The 20036-nt window shown below is 41.1% G+C and overlaps 1 protein-coding gene across 1 annotated transcript in view; it reads left to right on the top strand.

Annotated features, from left to right (window-relative positions):
- The window catches only part of LOC124594551 (UDP-glycosyltransferase UGT5-like), a 51747-nt gene extending 33370 nt beyond the window's left edge, over positions 1-18377 (top strand). The window contains exon 4 of the mRNA XM_047132922.1: positions 18098-18377. Within this exon, the coding sequence (XP_046988878.1) occupies positions 18098-18377 (280 nt within the window). The remainder of the gene's footprint in view (positions 1-18097) is intronic.
- Positions 18378-20036: the final 1659 nt, after the last annotated feature.

Below are 20036 nucleotides of genomic sequence, written 5' to 3'. Positions count from 1 at the left end.
GAAATGTTAAAATCGCTAAGAATTTGAATTCGAAAGCAAATGGAACATATCGTCTTACACATATGGTTCAAATGGCTCTGAGCACTATGGGACTTAACATCTATGGTCATCAGTCCCCTAGAACTTAGAACTACTTAAACCTAACTAACCTAAGGACAGCATGCAACACCCAGCCATCACGAGGCAGAGAAAATCCCTGACCCCGCCGGGAATCGAACCCGGGAACCCGGGCGTGGGAAGCGAGAACGCTACCGCACGACCACGAGATGCGGGCTTACACATATAAACTATGGATTCTTGCGTTAAGGATAATATCAGATGTTTTAGATGAAAATGTCAAAACTTTGACTTAGTTTTCCTACTTTCATTCGATGATGTCGTATGACCCCTCATTGTTTCACAGAAGGCAGTAATAACGATAAGGTATGGTGTCGACTCTGTCCACTCGAGATCTCTTGTAGTCAGCTCTCGAAACAGCTGTGAATACAATAGCTCCACAGTATACTTATTTCCTTACGGCTTTTCTGGTCAACTATCACTCACAGATTGAAAATAACAGTAACATGCACTAATATAATACGAGAAAGAGAGGTGAATCGGCCTTAGAAAGTTACAGGAAGGGGTGCGGCATACAGTAATAAAAATATTTCTTTCGCCTGATATGCGTGCGTGTGCACTTGTGTGTGTGTGTGTGTGTGTGTGTGTGATTGAGCATAGTTAAGTATAAATTATTGTACGCTAATAAAAAGAACGTAGCTGAAGAGAATCGTGTAAATGGGCAGCATTTTGTCATATTTCTGTGCTGGAAATCGTAATATAATTGTAAAACAGACTCAGTTTACATCATAGCGAGAGGTCTAAATTATTATCCTTGAAACATACAATTAATTAACTAACTTGTCAAAATGTTATCGTTGAAAAAGATAAGTGCTATTATCAGCTGTAAACCCGATGCCTTAAGATTCCCCCATAGGTATCTCCTCTTTAAAAGTATTTTCCGTCTGCTGACATGTCTTGCACTTTCTGGAATCGATGCTTCGTCTCTTGTGCGTTCGAAAGTTTAACAATACTCCTCACTCCTTGTATTTCAAAAAACTGGTCTCTCTGCATCAACAGGCTGCTCCACATTCGTCATATGGGGGGCGTAATGCAACTGTAAGGTGTCAGGCAAATCCAACACCTTCCATGAAAACCCTGACATGATAAGCAAATCCAGTAGTATGTCACATAGCTCCGAATAAATCGTGACATTAAATTAACCAAAGTAATACGAGTAACGAGTGAACAAATGGAATACCACAGACTAACACAAGAATGCCTAAATGCATGTCATACCTTCCCACCATGAGACAGACGCAGTTCCGAGGGGAGAAACGAGAACAGAAGCCGAGAGTAGAACCGTGTTGAGCTAGAAGGCCCTACGATAAGGGACGGACTGGACACGCACGTCGCCAGCTAACCACTAGGACCACCCCAGCTGCAAGTTTTAGCGTGAGACTTTTTCGCGTCTCTGTTACATCAGGACCATCCCCAGCCCATGTTAAAAGATAGAGCCTTCCAGAAGAACAGTATAGATCTTACGATAACGCTAAAAGGACCACACCAGCTGCAAGTTTTAGCGTGAGACTTTTTCGCATCTCTGTTACGTTGCAAACTTTAAAAACATTGCCCCACCACGAAAAGTATAACGTTTCTCATTGGATAGACACAATTTTTGTAGGCGGAGCTTAAGGTTAACATTGAGACCCTGATTGGTCAGATGAAAACACAGCCAGATAGTTTTTTTAAACCAACTTCGATAAACTGTAGTAAGGGGAAGTTAGGAAAGAGTAGCTTCGGAGGTGGCGAGGTGAGCGGAGCTCTGCTGTCCGCCGCCCCCTGACGAACACCGACAAGGTAATGAACACACACGATGCCGCATAACAGCGCATAAAGCTGCACTCAGAACCGCAGAAGTCTCATCTGTCACATCCCCCTTTTGGCGTAATACTAGTGTCGATCGTCAATTAATGCTCATGGTGTTCACATTTGCCACATGAAGTAAAAATCTGAAACGCAATGATTTGTCTCTTATGTAGTTATTGAGAAGCCACATCAGCCACTGTAATTTACGACAAGTTAGATAAGTAATTAAAGATAATTGAGGGTCACTGTAGACCATTTTGATAGTTTTCTCTTTTGTGAAACTTAATTTAATCCTAGATTAAGGATGTGATATGGCATAGGTCATCCTTCGATCCATTGTAGAACTTGGAAACCCATTCAGGGAATATTCGTTCACATTTTTGTTGAACGCAGTTGGTTTTTACCATCCAGTATTAATCCATTTCCTTTAATCAATAGTGCAATTTACAAACGATGTTTTGTGAGTAGAATAAAATTTCCAATGGTAAACTTAACTGCTTTTTCGACGTTATTTTACCAGCTAACTAAAAGTAGGAAAGCCTTGAACCACTTCCACTAAATTTAGTTAGTATTAAGATTCTTTTACAGGGAGTGCAGTGGAGCTGACGCTGAAATCATTAAGTATTTGGTTATATCATCGCTAGTCTCACTGAACTCTTCTGAATTCTACATGTCATGTGTGGTCTGGCGTCTCCTTACCAGCAACAGGTCCCAGGTTCAAACTAGTCAATTCCCTAAAAAACACGCTCAGAGCGTCATTGTGCGAAAGTGGTAGGGAGACACGATATAGAACAAACAGACACCACGCAGAATGTTAGAAAATGGCGAACCTGCCAGGATGGTAAAATACCATGATGGAAGGTCGACCACATGCCTAACTAGATCAGAAAAATATCCTGTTGAAAAATTTTCGTAAAAAAATTTTTTTTTAACGTTATAAATAGTCGAAAACAGTAGCTGCAGCAATAGATAGTAAGAAAGTATTCAATAAAAGTGAGTCTCGCAGAGACAATAGCATAATTAAGTTATGAATTTTAATATTGTTAGAATTAAGTTTTCTCTCCAATGCAAGCGCACAGGTGGCGGATACATTGTTGACAAGTTGGTTCTGACCCAACAAGTCAGTGAATTGATTGTCAAGTCGTGTGTGTAAAAACTTTATGAAACGCGTGAGATCGTATGAGCGTATGCTGACGCGAAGTAGGGTGCGTGAATTGCTTTTAAAACAGAAAATAAAGGATTCGGAAAGATTAGCAATGGCAGATCGAAACCTTGACCGAATTGAGGTAGAGACCTAGCGTGAAAATGGACAGAGAATAGAGGACAGTACAACAGACGATGCAGTATCGCGAGAAATAGGACATATAACGCACCATAACGAGGATAATGTACGTCAAGGCACAGAAAACATAAGTCAGCATACGACAGAGGAGCAGGAATGTAGAGAGACAGTCGATGAGGATTCTAACTTGCGTCTTGAATACGTGGAACCCATAGCACAAGTAATCAGAGCTCCCTCACCACAGAGTACAAGGAATGCGAGCAGAAACGTGTCACAGCACAGTTCAATGCAATCGGTTGCGAACCAACTCTTGGGCGAAAACACAGAGCGTAGGACGTCGGAAGAAAACGCAATAGGACCCACCAATCTGGCAGAATTATTACAACAAATTACGAAAAAACCATGACATGACAAAATAAAGAAATTGCGAACCAAATTAAAATTCAGAATGCAGAAATGACGAAACAAAATGCAGAAACCACGAGACAAATGCGTGCGATTAAAGAACAAAACAAAAAATTCAGTTACACCTAAGTCATATTGAAGACGAGGCAAAAGAAGCTCGAGAAGTGATAGGAAACTTAATAATAGGTCACAATCAATTGAGAACAGACATTGACAAGGTACAAGCGGACGTACAAACATTGCGTAATGACATTCAGGACGAGATCAAAACATTACGTAACAACACCCAGGGAGAAGTCAAGAAACTAGAGAAACAGATAAACGTAATTACTAGACAAGCAGCAGGTACAGTGCGTGAAATTGTTGAAAACAGTGTGTTACACAAACGTATCACAAAAGCAGCGCTGAAAAGATATGATAACCGCATAGTCAAAATATAAGCGCAAACGAAGCGACAATTTCGGAAATTGCGAACAGAGTTGTTGCAAACCATTGAAGAGCGTAGTGAACAGGATCGAACAAGCACAGAGTCTGCAACCACATCCGTATCTGTAACAGCACCGTAAAAACAAGCAACTAACGAAGAGATCATGCATTTGCGATTCCAATCACAGGCGGAAAGTAACATACGTGACAATGGAAAGCCAGGTCGCGAAGAGTACAGTGCAATGCATTCATTCAGCTACACGTTCACAACCAATGGAAGAAAATTATTGCGTACCACTCCAACGATACTAGGCAAGGGTAGGCGAAAGTTACAGTGGACAATATCCAATGGATTTACCACAATCGGAAAGAACGACGGGAGAAATGATCAGAAACAAAAGTGGCGAAGAATCGCGAATTTCATATGGAACTATGACGAAGTACGACAACGATCATTTCCTCAGTCAGAAAATTTCAACACTTTCGAGAAGGAAACTCATTACATCCACGAACTTTCATTGATCAATTCCGAGTAGGATTACCAGAACACTGGACGCTAGCACACAAATTAGACTTTATATGTGCACACATGTCTGGAACAGTCGCAGAAACCTTGCAGTTTGTTGCAGCGACATGCCGATCGTACGAAGATTTAAGAGAGAAGTTTCTCTCACGATATTGGTCCAGCGAAGCACAGAACAGAGTGAAGTACGAATTATTACAGAACCCATATTTTGAAAATTCAGGAGAGAAGAGTCCCGTGAAATTTTTCGAATTAATGGCAAAGAAAAATCAATGCTTAGATGTACCATACAATGACGGAGAGTTGATTAAATTATGCGCTATGAAGCTACCATTGACATACCAGCAATTATTAGTAGGTCGCGGAGGCAATGACGTCGAAGCATTTAAAGGTACTCTAAGGGAACCAGAGTTCACGTTTTCGGAAGATGACGCAAGAAAAAGACGAAGCGCACGTGAAAACGAAAGCAAAAAGCAGTGGAATCCACAAGACACAGTACGAAGAAACAAAAATTACGAACCATGTGATAACTTCGCACTAAGAAACGACAATAGATTTCAACAAACAGCCGTTTATGGATTTAGAAGGGAATATGGCAATAACTATAATTCACCCAGGAACGGCAACAACTATTACAGAGGGAATAACGACAACCTGAACAGGTACTGGAGAACCAATAGACCGACAAATTATCAACAAAGAAACCACTATCAACAAGCTGAACAAGAAAAGAGAATACAGATAGAAGAGGTGGAGGTAAGACCACCAAACCCCGATAAACGTTCCAATTGACAGCTAAGCGCCCATGCCAAAGAGAATGACGCACCGACCCAGGATAATTGCAGCACCTTGAACAGAGAAGTAAAAATCTTATCACGAGAAGAGAAGAAGGAAGAAACAAATCCGCAGGGACCAGATGAAAATGGAGACAAGAAAATAACAATATCGTGTTAATTGGGAGAATACTGACGAGGAAGATGAATTACCAGAGGCATGCACAACGAATGTAGGAGGAAAGGACGAAGTAATGAGCATTGCAGAACTATTTGAGATGGAAACCAGGGAAAGCGAATTCAATGAGGATAATGCGCAGTCGACAGAAGTTGAAAATAAGTTACGAGTGGGCACACAACCCAACGTATATAATGAAGGGAGTTATGAAGCAATAATTAGAGCATTTAGATGCGATTATGTGGAAGTAGCGACGAAGAAGGAGAAGATAGACGAGGATGAGGAAAAAGTAGAGGATGTTGAAGAAAGCGTAAATGAAGGAAGAAATAGAGAAGAGGAAATAATAGAGAGAGAAGTAGCAGTCGAAGCTTATCCTACAGAAAGTTCGAATTCACAAGGGAAATTCCTAAAAAGACTCATGTATGATTCAGTGGAGGATTCGTTGATGCAAGAAGAAGAAGAACAGAACCAACCCTTTCAAATTCAACCAATTGTGAAGGCCATGGTAAAACATATCCCAGTCACTATTGTAATTGATAGCGAAAGTGAACTGACTGCGATCTCAGAAAATTTATTCATGCAGTGTAATGCCAATGAAGAATTGCCAGTTCTGAAAACACGTAAGATTAAAGTAAGAGGTCCTATTAGAAACAATGCTGCGGAAGTTACGAGACAAACAAGGTTAACTCTTTCGTGCCAAGATCAAAAGATCGAAGCCAACTTCGTGATTATACCTAAACTAACTGTAGATTTGATTATAGGTGCAGATTTTTTAAATGAGAGACGAGCGATAATAGAAATGGAGAAACGTAGCGTAACATTTGGGAATGTCACACTTCTCTTTGAGCAAAAGCTAAAATTAGAAGAAATACCAGTTATAAACAAACACTTAAGAATGACGCGAGATAAAGAGGATGAAGAATTAGAATGGTATGCACAAAAGAGGGAATCGCCTCAACTCATGTTAGAAGTCCATAAAGAAATCGACGAAAAATTGCAAAAAGTTCAGGGTATTTCGGAACACAGTAAAAGAGAATTAGAGGACATTTTACGAGATAAAGCAGAGGTATTTTTACCTAAGACTGGCAGTATTAAACACTTTCAGTACAAGTTTGAAGTAAAACACCACAAACCATTTAGAGTGCCACCCTATACAATCCCATTAAGCTACAGGAATAAAGTATTCCAGGAGATATCTAAAGTGTTAGATGACGATATTATTGAACCAGCTACCTCCACATATAACAGCCCGCTCCATATTGTACAAAAACGAGATGGGAGCATCAGGTTAGTGCTTGATTCCAGACAGATCAACACAATCATAATCACTGAGACAGATCGCCCAGAAAAATTGGAGGAATTGATACAAAACTTCCACGGTGCTAAGATATTTTCATCAATTGATTTACGGAGTAGTTTCTGGCAAATAGAATTGGCCCCAGAATGTAGAACATTTACAGCATTATCGTATTCAGTAGATGTTACCAGTTTAAACGATTGCCATTTGGTTTAAACATATCATCAGCAGCGTTTATGAGGGGATTTAATACTATACTCAGTCCTGAAATTTTACAAAAAATTACTTGTTATGTTGATAACGTGATTATAGCAGAACCCTCTTGGGAACATCACGACACATTAAATCAGTTTTACAGATCATGAAAGAGCATGGGGTCACAGTAAATATAACAAAATCCAAATTTGGAGAACGAGAGGTCAAATTTCTCGGACACATAATTTCCGAGAAAGGGGTAATGCCCGACCCAGAAAAACTAACGGCAATCAAAGAATTCTGTACTCCATATAATAAGAAAACTCTCAGAGGATTTCTAGGTCTCACCGGATTCTATAAAAAATTTATTTGGATCGACTCTCTCGCAACACCACGCCTATGTGCACTGACTGGAAAAATCACGCCATGGGTATGGGATCAACAAGCCAATGAAGAATTTGTAAAAGTGAAAAACGCACTAACAACAGCAACGATTTTAGCACATCCTGATCTAACACAAAATTTTTGTATGGCCACTGATAGCGCGAAAACAGGTTTAGGAGTTGTTTTATTCCAAGAATACGAACAGGCAGGGCTAAGATCATATAGAACAATTGCATTTGCCAGTCGGGTAATCACAAAAAGCTAAAAAAACTATTCAGTCACGGAGCTGGAAGCATTGACCATTGTATGGGGCTTCCAACGTTTTCGATACTTCCTATTCGGAAGAAAACCAAAAGTATACACTGACCACAAAGCATTAGAATTTCTGTTATCCGCCAAACTAACTCATGGGAGGTTAGCCAGATGGATGTTAATACTACAAGAATTTGACTTCACTACTACACACATACCAGGACCAGCGAATGTATTAGCAGATGCTTTATCACGATGTCCACAGGGTGCATCCAATAACATAGGTTTAGAAGCAGCAGAAGACCAGTTTACAATGTATTATATGAAACAAGTACCTTTCTAAAACTACATTACGACAGCATTGAAAAACATAGGCAAACAACAGGATAAGGATCCCAAAATACTAGGAATCAGACACAAGTGGAGAAGTAAGGATTATCCAGACATTCGACAGCACTATCTCGTAAAAAACAATGTTTTATTTTTTAGACGAAATGTTGCAACGAATGAATGGTTAATTTATATCCCAGATGAACTAATTAATAAGTACATATGGTATACACATTTAAGTAATGGCCACTTTGGACCAAAGAAATGCTTTTTAAAAATAAAACAAACAAGCCATATTCCTAGCATGGACAGACGAATTAGAACAGTATTAGTCAAATGCAAAAAATGTATGAGGGCTAAACACGTCACTTTCCAAACCAAACCACCTATGTTTCCAATAATCCCTAAAAGATTAAAACAAATAACTGCAACAGATTTGATGGGGCCCCTCCCACGCACAAAAAATGGATATATTTTCATATTTGTCGTTTTGGAACTTACTTCTAAATATGTTACCTTGACACCATTAAAACGGGCAACAGGTCTTACTATAAGTAAAGCATTTAGACAAGATTTTCTCAGACAAGTAGGTCGAGTGGAACGAATAATTTCGGATAATGGCCCACAATACAAATCAGTGCAATGACAGAACATGTTAAAACAACACAAAATAAAACCCATCTACATATCTAAGTACGAACCTAGCGTAAATCCAGCAGCACGATCTATGAAGGACATAGGCACTTAATGCCGATTATATGCAGGCAAAAGGCACAACACTTGGGAAATATACCTTAAAGATTTTCAAGAAGTAATAAATGAAATGCCACGTAGCACTACACTACTACCTCCAGTTACTGTACTTAAAAATATTGAACCCCCAAACATAACCAGAGAAAATGTTAGATTTCCTACTGTACCACGTAGACAGCACAAACAAGTCATAACAACAGCACTCTCCAACATCAGAAAGGCAGCCATTAAAAGAAAAGAAAGAGGAGATAGAACAGCAATTAAAAGAACATTCTCAGTAGGCCAGAAAGTGTTTGTAAAAACACACCATCTCTCCAGCAAACAGAAACAAAAAATACATAAGTTTTACGCTGCATACAAAGGACCTGTCATAATTATCCGAATTGCTCATGATAATGCTGTGGAACTAATGAACCCAAAAACAGGCAAAACCTTAGGACTTCACCATGTGAGCCATATCAAAAAGTTTGAAATTAATTTTATTACTGGTAAATAATCAGCACAATATTTCAAGATTATGTTGCAGATAAGATTGTCAGGAGAAAGAAGAATGAAGAGAGAGGAAGGTGGGAAAAAGAAAGTAGTTTCAATAAAAACAAAAACAAAAATAACACCAATAGTACCATAGATTAAGGTGAAGGGATAAAGCGTAGATAGTCTAACAGCATGAAATACTAAAATGCTATACACCACAACACTACACAAAAATAAAAAACGAATTTGAGGTTTCTTAAAGAAGTTAGGACTCAAAATATCTTAGAATTGTAACATGGAAAGGGCGCCAAAATTTGTAAAGCTTTTTAAGAAGGCGTAAAACAATGTAGGTACTAGAGATATGTTAGATGATTATAAGTAAAACTTTTTGTAAGAACCATTGTAAAAACTCCAGCAAGGACGAGATGCAATGACCCATTAGTTGCAACGAGAGAAGTATCAAGAAAGAAAAGGACGTAATTAGCAAGACCCGATTCCTACAAGGCAGAAGCGTCAAGAGAAGGGAAAGGACAGCGAGATCAACAGAAGGCACTTGTAGCTGAAGTGGGCTGTATATTTGCTGGGACAGAACACGGAACCCTGCAGAGACGCGACGGGACGCCGAACGCCGGAAGGGTCTCCGAGCACTCCCAATCAGCAGAGCGAGCAAAAAACGGGCCGATCAGATGACGGCTTGGGCAAGCCACCACTGGCAAAAAAAAAAAAAAAAAAAAAAAAAAATGTGTAAAAGTCACACTACCGCTATTAAACAGCACACTGATGCACGAAGCTGAAGAAAACGTTCAAAAAGTAGAAATGACATGCCCAAACAATTTATCAAACTGTTACTAGGAGGAGAACTTCAAAGCGACTAGTTATCAATAAATATTTCCATATCCTGCCCAGAGAAGAACCAAGAAGCAAGTAAGAAGCAGAGAAAAAGCAGGAAGAACAGAAGTTGAAGATTCGCAAGATTGAGACCAAGAAAGAAGATGGGTGGAGAATAGACGACATACCTTCCCAGATCCCTATCCTATTGTAAACTAGTCGTCTGTGAAGTATCACAACGAGAAACGACCGCTTTCAGCGACACATAACGATGACTTTCATGCATACAAAGCCAGTAAACCATGAGATTCTGCACTCACAGCTCCATTCCATTATGGGACCTCCACAACAGCAACATACACTTGCAAAGCCAACAAGGAACGACGAACGAAGCTGTACATCAAATACTTGCCCACATCCATCTCGCTCAAGTCCATCACCTTCGTGCAAGAACATTCGCCTACCTCATGCTTAAACATTCATAGGACTGTGTGAATGTGTGAAATCAAATTACCTGATGTAGGAATTGTGCAAAAGAAACGAGTGAAAAACTAAATAAGTTAAGCACACCAGACAGCTAATAAACTACAAAATAAAAGTCATTGACTATGGACTTCAGTAAAAATAGACTATCAATAAAAATAAGTCATTAGTTCTGAAATGGACAGTACATAAAGAAGAAAAGTAAGGCATAATAAACACTAAAACTATATGCCACTTATTTTCTCCTCATAAAAATAAAAGAATAATTATATATTTTACTTATTCTCTCCTTATAAAAACAAGGAATATCTTGTTGGATGTTTTCACTTTTTTTAACATTTGTACCATTTGTTAGGATAATATCTCAATACTTGTGTATGTATATTCCTTTGTCAAAGCAATTCTCGGAAATAATTCTTATTTGTTAGTGCAACAATGTTGAAATGAGTGTCTAGAAACAAAAACATTTTACTTGTACATGATATTTAGAAAATGTATTAGGAATAGATTTTACTTAATTACTACATTTATAAAAACAATATTTCTAAGAAAATCGATGTGAAAGACTCCTCACTTTCGATAACAAACTTCTTAAAAAACAAACTTCACACTTAAATAAGGAAAGAAAATAATTAAAAATTAATAATAGCATTAAAATATTCTTCTCTTGTCATTTTTAATTATAATGTGGAAGAATATAAAAATATAAATGAGTAATACAAACTAGCATAGAAACAGAATAACATAGCTGAACAGCAGGCAACAAAATTTAGACAACGGAATAATTTTTGACTGACTTAGACAATGATTCAATCATTGCCTAACTTCAGTGCAAAAATTAAGTTCTAAGGGTGGTGATATGTAAGGTGTCAGGCAAATCCAACACCTTCCATGAAAACCCTGACATGATAAGCAAATCCAGTAGTATGTCACATAGCTCTGAATAAATCGTGACATTAAATTAACCAAAGTAATACGACTAACGAGTGAACAAATGGAGTACCTCAGACTAACACAAGAATGCCTAAATGCATGTCATACCTTCCCACCGTGAGACAGACGCAGTTCCAAGGGGAGAAATGAGAACAGAAGCCGAGGGCAGAACCGTGTTAAGCTAGAAGGCCCTACGATAAGCGACGGACTGGACACCCACGTCGCCAGCTAACCACTAGGACCACCCCAGCTGCAAGTTTTAGCGTGAGACTTTTTCGCGTCTCTGTTACGTTAGGACCACCCCCCAGCCCAAGTTAAAAGATAGAGCCCTCCAGAAGAACAGTATAGATCTTACGATAACGCTAAAAGGAGCACACCAGCTGCAAGTTTTAGCATGAGACTTTTTCGCATCTCTGTTACGTTGCACACTTTAAAAAACATTTCCCCACCACAAAAAGTATAACGTTGCTCATTGGACAGTCAGAATTTTTGTAGGCGGAGCTTAAGGTTAACATTGAGACCCTGATAGGTCAGATGAAAACACAGCCAGATAGTTTTTTTAAACCAACTTCGATAAACTGTAGTAAGGGGGAGTTAGGAAAGAGTGGCTTCGGAGGTGGCGAGGTGAGCGGAGCTGTGCTACCGCCGCCCCCGACGAACACCAACAAGGTAATGAACGCACGCGATGCCGCATAACAGCGCATAAAGCTTCCTCAGAACCGCAGAAGTCTCGTCTGTTACACCCCCTTTTTGCGTAATACTAGTGTCGGTCGTCAATTAATGCTCATGGTGTTCACATTTGCCACATGAAGTAAAAATCTGAAACGCAATGATTTGTCTCTTATGTAGTTATTGAGAAGCCACATCAGCCACTGTAATTTACGACAAGTTAGATAAGTAATTAAAGATAATTGAGGGTCACTGTAGACCATTTTGATAGTTTTCTCTTTTGTGAAACTTAATTTAATCCTAGATTAAGGATGTGATATGGCATAGGTCATCCTTCGATCCATTGTAGAACTTGGAAACCCATTCAGGGAATATTCGTTCACATTTTTGTTGAACGCAGTTGGTTTTTACTATCCAGTATTAATCCATTTCCTTTTATCAATAGTGCAATTTACAAACGATGTTTTGTGAGTAGAATAAAATTTCCAATGGTAAACTTAACTGCTTTTTCGACGTTATTTTACCAGCTAACTAAAAATAGGAAAGCCTTGAACCACTTCCCCTAAATTTAGTTAGTATTAAGATTCTTTTACAGGGAGTGCAGTGGAGCTGACGCTGAAATCATTAAGTATTTGGTTATATCATCGCTAGTCTCATTGAACTCTTCCGAATTTTACATGTCATGTGTGGTCTGGCGTCTCCTTACCAGCAACAGGACCCAGGTTCAAACTAGTCAATTCCCTAAAAAACACGCTCAGAGCGTCGTTGCGCGGAAGTGGTAGGGAGACACGATATAGAACAAATAGACACTACGCAGAATGTTAGAAAACATGTATATTTTTTTTAAGGCAGGATGGTTTTGCTCAGGATTCCAATACACCGTACTATTCCCCACTACGGTACCACTGTGTGTGCTCGGCTTAACACAAAATGTTCAAGTTTGTGTGAGTTCCTAAGGGACCAATCCCGTCTCCAGCCATCCTGATTTAGGTTTTCCGTGATTTCCCTAAGTCGTTTCAGGCAAATGCCTTGATGGTTCCTTTGAAAGGGCACGGCCGATTTCCTTCCCCATCCTTCCCTAACCCGAGCTTGCGCTCCGTCTCTCATGACCTCGTTGTCGACGGGACGTTAAACACTAACCTCCTCCTCCTCCTAAGGGCCCAAACTGCTAAGGTCGTCGGTGCCTAGACTTATCCACTATCTCAAACTAACTGATGCTAAGAAAAACATGCACATCCATGCCCAAGGGAGGGCTGGAACCTCCGGCGGGATGGGCCGCGTAATCGCTGATGTGGAGTTTCGAACCGCGTGGCCACTCAGCGCGGCGGTTTAACACATTAGGAATGGTGCGATCGTGGATGGGTGAATTGAGAATTATTTGTTTAAAACATTTTTGAATTTATCGAACCACAAAATTATCATTACAAATGCTAACTGAGCACCAGGCAATTATCGTGTATTAAAGTGAGTTTAATATGGGAATCATTCTTTCATTAGAAATAATATAAAACAAAACAATTAAAACTTTCAAGATAGAAACAGAATTTGCGTGCGCTTTCAGGAGTCTTTTAAGTTTCATCCAAATGTCCTAATAAACAGGTTTAAGATTCTGTAGTTAAGAAAATAAATAAATAAATAAAACACGCACATAGTGAACTTCACAAACAGCAGAAGATAAAAATACCAAAGATAACGGGCAGAATACAGACAGAAGTGGTCCCTGTAAAGCGTGACTCCCAATAGCGTGTCCTAAAAGCTGTCAAGGCTCTCAGCTGAAACGTCAACCAAAACAGGCACGCACAGGGTCCACCCAGGTCACGCAGGCACACGCCGCGGCTGGCGTAAGGGACCATATCATAACTGACTTCTGTAACACACCAAAACACTTGAACACAACCGCCATTTTAACGTAATTAAAAAAAAGGGTGCTTCGAGTGTAGTTGCAGCCTTTACCAAATTCAGATATGAAATACCAAAAGGTGACAAATAGCCAAACACGCTTCAAAAAATTTACAGCGGGGGCACTAGAACGGAGATGATAACACATAAAGCCGGCCGCTGTGGTCGAGCAGTTCTAGGCGCTTCAGTCCGGAACCGCGTTGCTGATGCGTTCGCAGGTCCGAATCCTGCCTCGGGCATGGATGTGTGTGATGTCCTTAGGTTAGTTAGGTTTAAGTAACCAGAAGCACTTGCCCGCGAAAGGTAAAGGTCCCGAGTTCGAGTCTCGGTCCGGCACAAAGTTTTAATCTGCCAGGAAGTTTCTTTAGGTTTAAGTGGTTCTACGTATAGGGGCCTGATGACTTCAGATGTTAAGTCCCATAGTGCTTAGAGCCATTTGAACCATTTTTGAAAACACAAGGCTCAGTCAACAGGTGAACACAATAAAACAGAAACGCTTTGCAATAGAAGCCAAAAGCGAAAACAAATTACATCCAAGAGGGAGGCTGAATACGGCGTTGCTAGAGCGACATGAACATGCCACAGAAGTACTAAATAAGCAATATGGGTACATGTCGAAATGAAGAACAAAGTGATGGACCACAACAGGGCGAATGGACAAGCTGCCGAATAATATTCCAAGAACCGTGCTAAACACTCCAGTGCCCGGATCTGAGGAAAACCACCGACGCAAGCGGATAATTACGGTACCCACCCAGTTTTAATAAATCCAGGAGCAGCAGAACTTCGTCCTCCGGGTAAACCGACACCACCAGCGAGATCTGGAAAACAGAGGTTGACACAGGCAGCACGTCTGCTGGTAACGGCTCAGCGGAGGAACGTCCTCCTTGCCGTGCGGCAATCCTGATTTAGGTTTTCCGTGATTTCCCTAAATCGCCCGAGACAAATGCTGGGATGGTTCCTCTGAAAGGGCAAGGCCGACTTACTTGCCCGTCCTTCCTTAATCCAACGAGACTGATGACTTCGCTGTTCGCTCTCTTCTCCCAAACAATCCAACCCAACCATTGCCGTGTTTACACTCTTTCATCTTACTTGCCCAACGAACTCCAACGGAATTCTCGTGCACCGAGCACCTCGTAGCCAAATCAGACCACCAGCGACCTCTTTCAACGACAACGACCAGAAATCTAGCTCCGCCCGCGGCACTGGCCTAGTCTGTCTAAGCAACTGAAGGAGAGCCTCACATCGCAGCACCACAGACGTACTCGCGAATCGGGAGCGAGGTATCGCCCTTGCAGCACGTTTCACTCCGTCCTACGTCACGGCGTTAGGTCACTTTACTGGGAATGCCTATGAGCCCCCATGGTACCACTCTGCTGGGTGGTCCTCAGCTCGTCGTCTCGCGGTCGCGTTCTCGCTTCCCGAGCACGAGGTCCCGGGTTCCATTCCCGGCGGGGTCAGGGATTTTCACCTGCCTCGAGATGACTGGGTATTTGTGTTGTCCGCATCATTTCATCATCATTCAAGAAAGTGGCGAGTTTGGACTGAGCAAGGTTGGGAATTTGTACAGACGCTGATAACCGCGCAGTTGAGCGCCCCACAAACCAAACATCATCATCATCATCTGCTGGATAGCGTCGACGCCAATGTCTTGCTGCATCAGTAACCTCCCCATCTTCCAAGTACTGCTGTCCATGGAGTGCATACTTCATTCGACCAAACAGATGGTAGTCGCAAGGCGCGAGATAGCTGTAGGGTGGATGAGGTAGAACAGTCCAATGACTCTACCAGCTGAAGGTGCGGGTTGAACTTTTTATTCGGAGGAGAGGTGGTGTGCACCACTCCATGGATTGCCGTTTTGTTTCCAGTTGTTAGTGATGAACCCATGTTTCATGATCTGTAACGATGCTCGACAAAAAATTGTCACTATCAGCTTCGTAATGTGCAAGCAGTTCCACACAGATGGTCTTCTGCTAGACAGCGAAGAAAACGCAGCGGGCTCTCTCCTTTGAGTACCCCCCGTCTTGGACGACTGTGTCAAGGCTACTAATAGAGACGTCCACTTCAGCAGTGAGGTGTTTTTGATCCATCGATCACCTCCAGTAAAAGTATTCGGACATTCCAGCATTGCACAGCTGTGCGCGAACGGCCGGCACGCGGAAAATCGGTCAGATTTATGCGACATTTTTTCGAAAATGAGACACTACTGGCCATTAAAATTGCTATACCACGAAGATGACGTGCTACAGATGCGAAATTTAACCGACAGGAAGAATATGCTGTGATACGCAAATTATTAGCTTTTCAGAGCATTCACACAAGGTTGGCGCCAGTGGCGACACCTACAACGTGTTCAACCGATTTCTCATACACAAACACCAGTTGACCGGCGTTGAATAGTGAAACCTTGTTGTGATGCCTCGTGTAAGGAGGAGAAATGCGTACCATCACGATTCCGACATTGATAAAGGTCGGATTGCGGCCAATCGCGGTCTCGGTTTATCGTATCGCGACATTGCTGCTAGCGTTGGTCGAAATCCAAAGACTGTTAGCAGAATATAGAATCGGTGGGTTCAGGAGGGTAATACGGAACGCCGTGCTGGATCCCAACGGCCTCGTATCACTAGCAGTCGAGATGACAGGCATCTTATCCGCATGGCTGTAACGGATTGTGAAGCCACGTCTCGATCCCTGAGTCAGCAGATGTGGACGTTTGCAAGACAACAACTATATGCATGGACAGTTCGACGACGTTTGCAGCAGCATGGACTATCAGCTCGGAGAACATGGCTGCGGTTACCCTTGACGCTGCATCACAGACAGGAGCGCCTGCGATGGTGTACTCAACGACGAACCTGGGTGCACGAATGGCAAAACGTCATTTTTCGAATGAATCCAGATTCTGTTTACAGCATCACGATGGTCGCATCCTTGTTTGGCGACATCGCGGTGAAGGCACATTGGAAGCGAGTATTCGTTATCGCCATACTGGCGTATCACCCGGCGTGATGGTATGGGGTGCCTTTGGTTACACATCTCGGTCACCTCTTGTTCGCATTGACGGCACTTTGAACAGTGGACGTTACATTTCAGATGTGTTACGACCCGTGGCTCTACCCTTCATTCGATCCCTGTGAAACCCTACATTTCAGCAGGATAATGCACGACCGCATGTTGCAGGTCCTGTACGGGCCTTTCTGGATACAGAAAATGTTCGACTGCTGTCATGGACAGCACATTCTCCAGATCTGTCACCAATTGAAAACGTCTGGTCAATGGTGGCCGAGCAACTGGCTCGTCACAATACGCCAGGCGCTACTCTTGATGAACTGTGGTATCGTGTTGAAGCTGCATGGGCAGCCGTACCTGTACATGCCATCGAAGCTCTGTTTGACTCATTGCCCAGGCGTATCAAGGCCGTTATTACGGCCAGGGGCGGTTGTTCTGGGTACTGATTTCTAAGGATCTATGCACCCAAATTGCGTGAAAATGTAATCTCTTGTCAGTTCTAGTATAATATATTTGTCCAGTGAATAGCCATTTATCATCTCCATAAATTCTTGGTGTAGCAATTTTAATGGCCAGAAGTGTAGACACCACGCCCAACGACTCACCGTGCTTTTGTTCATTGACAAGTCTCCGTAGACATTCTTGCAAGTGCCTGTGATCTGTGATGCTCTCGTCTTCCGCCAAAAGAAACTCAATGACAGTTCTCTACTTGGAACGCGATCCGCTGCAGACGCCATTTTCGAGGTTACGTAAGCGCCCCACCTATAGGAAGTTCATGAAACTGTAGGGGCTGAAGCGGGAATGTGCACGATGTCTCAGAACGATTTCCGCAATTTTTCTACCGAAATTAGTGGAGAAATAAAGTGTAGCATTAATTATTGAACGCCCCTCTAATTTCCTTCCGCTCCGCTTCTTAATTCTAACAGTCATCTCCTTTCCCCAAGACTGTTGCTTGTTTGGGCAAGATCTGACGTCTTGCAACGTCATTCACAGAGATAAGAATCTGCCTTTCTTCCTCGGCCTCGTTACCAGCTTTAATCTTATTCAGATACTGTATACCTCTCAATCGGTTTTACACACACTTGCATCTCATCCACAGGTACCGAGACAACATGAGGAAACTGTCAGCCATATTCCGCGAGCACAAGGCAGAGGCAGAGGAGCGCGCCGTGTGGTGGATCGAGTACGTGGTACGTCACAAGGGGGCCCCGCACATGCGCACTGCGGCGCGTGACCTCTACTGGTGGCAGCTGCTGCTGCTCGACGTAATCGCCTTCCTGCTGCTGGCAGCGGCTGCCATCTTATCCGCCGCATTCTTCATTGTCCGGCAGATAATAGCAGCGGTGAAACGCAGTAAGCGGAAGCACAAGAAGCAATGATACTGTCATTGAGTTTATGGTCAAGTGCATTTCGGCATAATTTCAATTTTTAAAAATTGGACGCAGAGTTCGAACCACGTGTTTCTTGCTGTATCGACCATGTCGCCTAGTTCATAACTTACGCCGAGATGATAGTGGAGTATTACTCTAACAGACTGTTCTTCTATGAGCCTTGCAGTGAAGACTGTATTCAAAAATCAAATAAAGTCTACTGAACTGAATGTATGTGTAATTTTTCTGCATTTGAGACCCAGCATCTCGCTGTCCAATTTAGATTAGATTAGATTAATTATTCATTCCATAGAACCATAAAAGAGGGAATCCTCCTGCGTGTGGAACATGTCAGATAAACACATTACAAAAATGTAATTTTTTCTGAGTTTCATTAATTTTAATGATCCTCAGTCAATAAACAGTAAAATTATGCACATGAATTAAATTTAAACTTCTAATATTTACAGGTTTAGTACATACATCTGCTTTCATTAAATCCATCATTCAGACATTTGCTAGTTCCTTGGCTATTACAACCAAGTATTGTCAAAAATTAAAGTATAATAAATTTTCATTAAAATGGTCTACTGCACTTGTTGAGAAACTCATGGATGGAATAGAAGGAGTTGGCCACCAAAAATTCTTTTAAATTATGCCTTGTCTGAAACTAAACTCTTAATGGTTGCTGGTAACTTATTGAAAATATGCGTTGCTGAAAACTGGACTCCTTTCTTTGCAAGAGTAAGTGATTTTAAATCTTTATGTATATTGTTCTTATTCCTAGTACTGATACTGTGTATTAAGCAGTTAGTTGGAAAAAGAGATGTATTATTTACAACAAACTTCATTAAGTAATATATATACTGAGAAGCTGTGGTTAATATGCCCAACTCTTTGAATAGGTTTCGACACGATGTTCTTGGATTTACACTACTCATTACTCTTATTATAAGCTTCTGTACTCTAAAAGATTTTTCTCTGTTTGTGGAGCTACCCCAAAATATGATACCATATGACATAATGGAGTGAAAAATAAGCAAAATATGCCAGTTTTTTTATATTTATATCTCCTATGTCTGACATTATTCGCATTGCAAATACAGACTTGTTTAGGCGCTTTAGCAGTTCGTTAGTATGTTGCTCCCAACTGAATTTATTATAAAGTTGTAATCCTAACAATTTTACACTCTCAACTTCTCCTATTTCCATGTCATCATATTTTATACACACACCAGAAGGAAATCTCTTGGAAGTTCTGAACTGCATATAGTGGGTCTTTTCAAAGTTCAATGACAGTGAATTGGCTATGAACCACTTATTAATATTAGTAAAAATTTGATTAGCTGCCCTTTCTAAATTTATATTTGATTTACTATTTATTGCAATGTTTGTATCTTCTGCAAATAAGACAAACTTGGCATCTGGTAAAGTAACAAATGACAGGTCATTAATATACACAAGAAACAGTAGTGGACCTAGTATGGAACCTTGCGGAACACCACATGTAATTTCTTCCCCGTCAGATGATGTCTGATTGCCTACTGCCGAAGTGTTACATAATGACACCCTTTGTTTTCTATTAGTAAGATATGATTGAAACCACTTTGCAGCACTACCAGTGACGCCATAATATTTCAATTTACTTAAAAGAATGCTGTGATTCAC

The sequence above is a fragment of the Schistocerca americana genome, chromosome 2, assembly GCF_021461395.2.
Source record: "Schistocerca americana isolate TAMUIC-IGC-003095 chromosome 2, iqSchAmer2.1, whole genome shotgun sequence".
NCBI classification, from domain to species: domain Eukaryota; kingdom Metazoa; phylum Arthropoda; class Insecta; order Orthoptera; family Acrididae; genus Schistocerca; species Schistocerca americana.
This window is presented reverse-complemented; position numbering and strand designations above follow the sequence as displayed.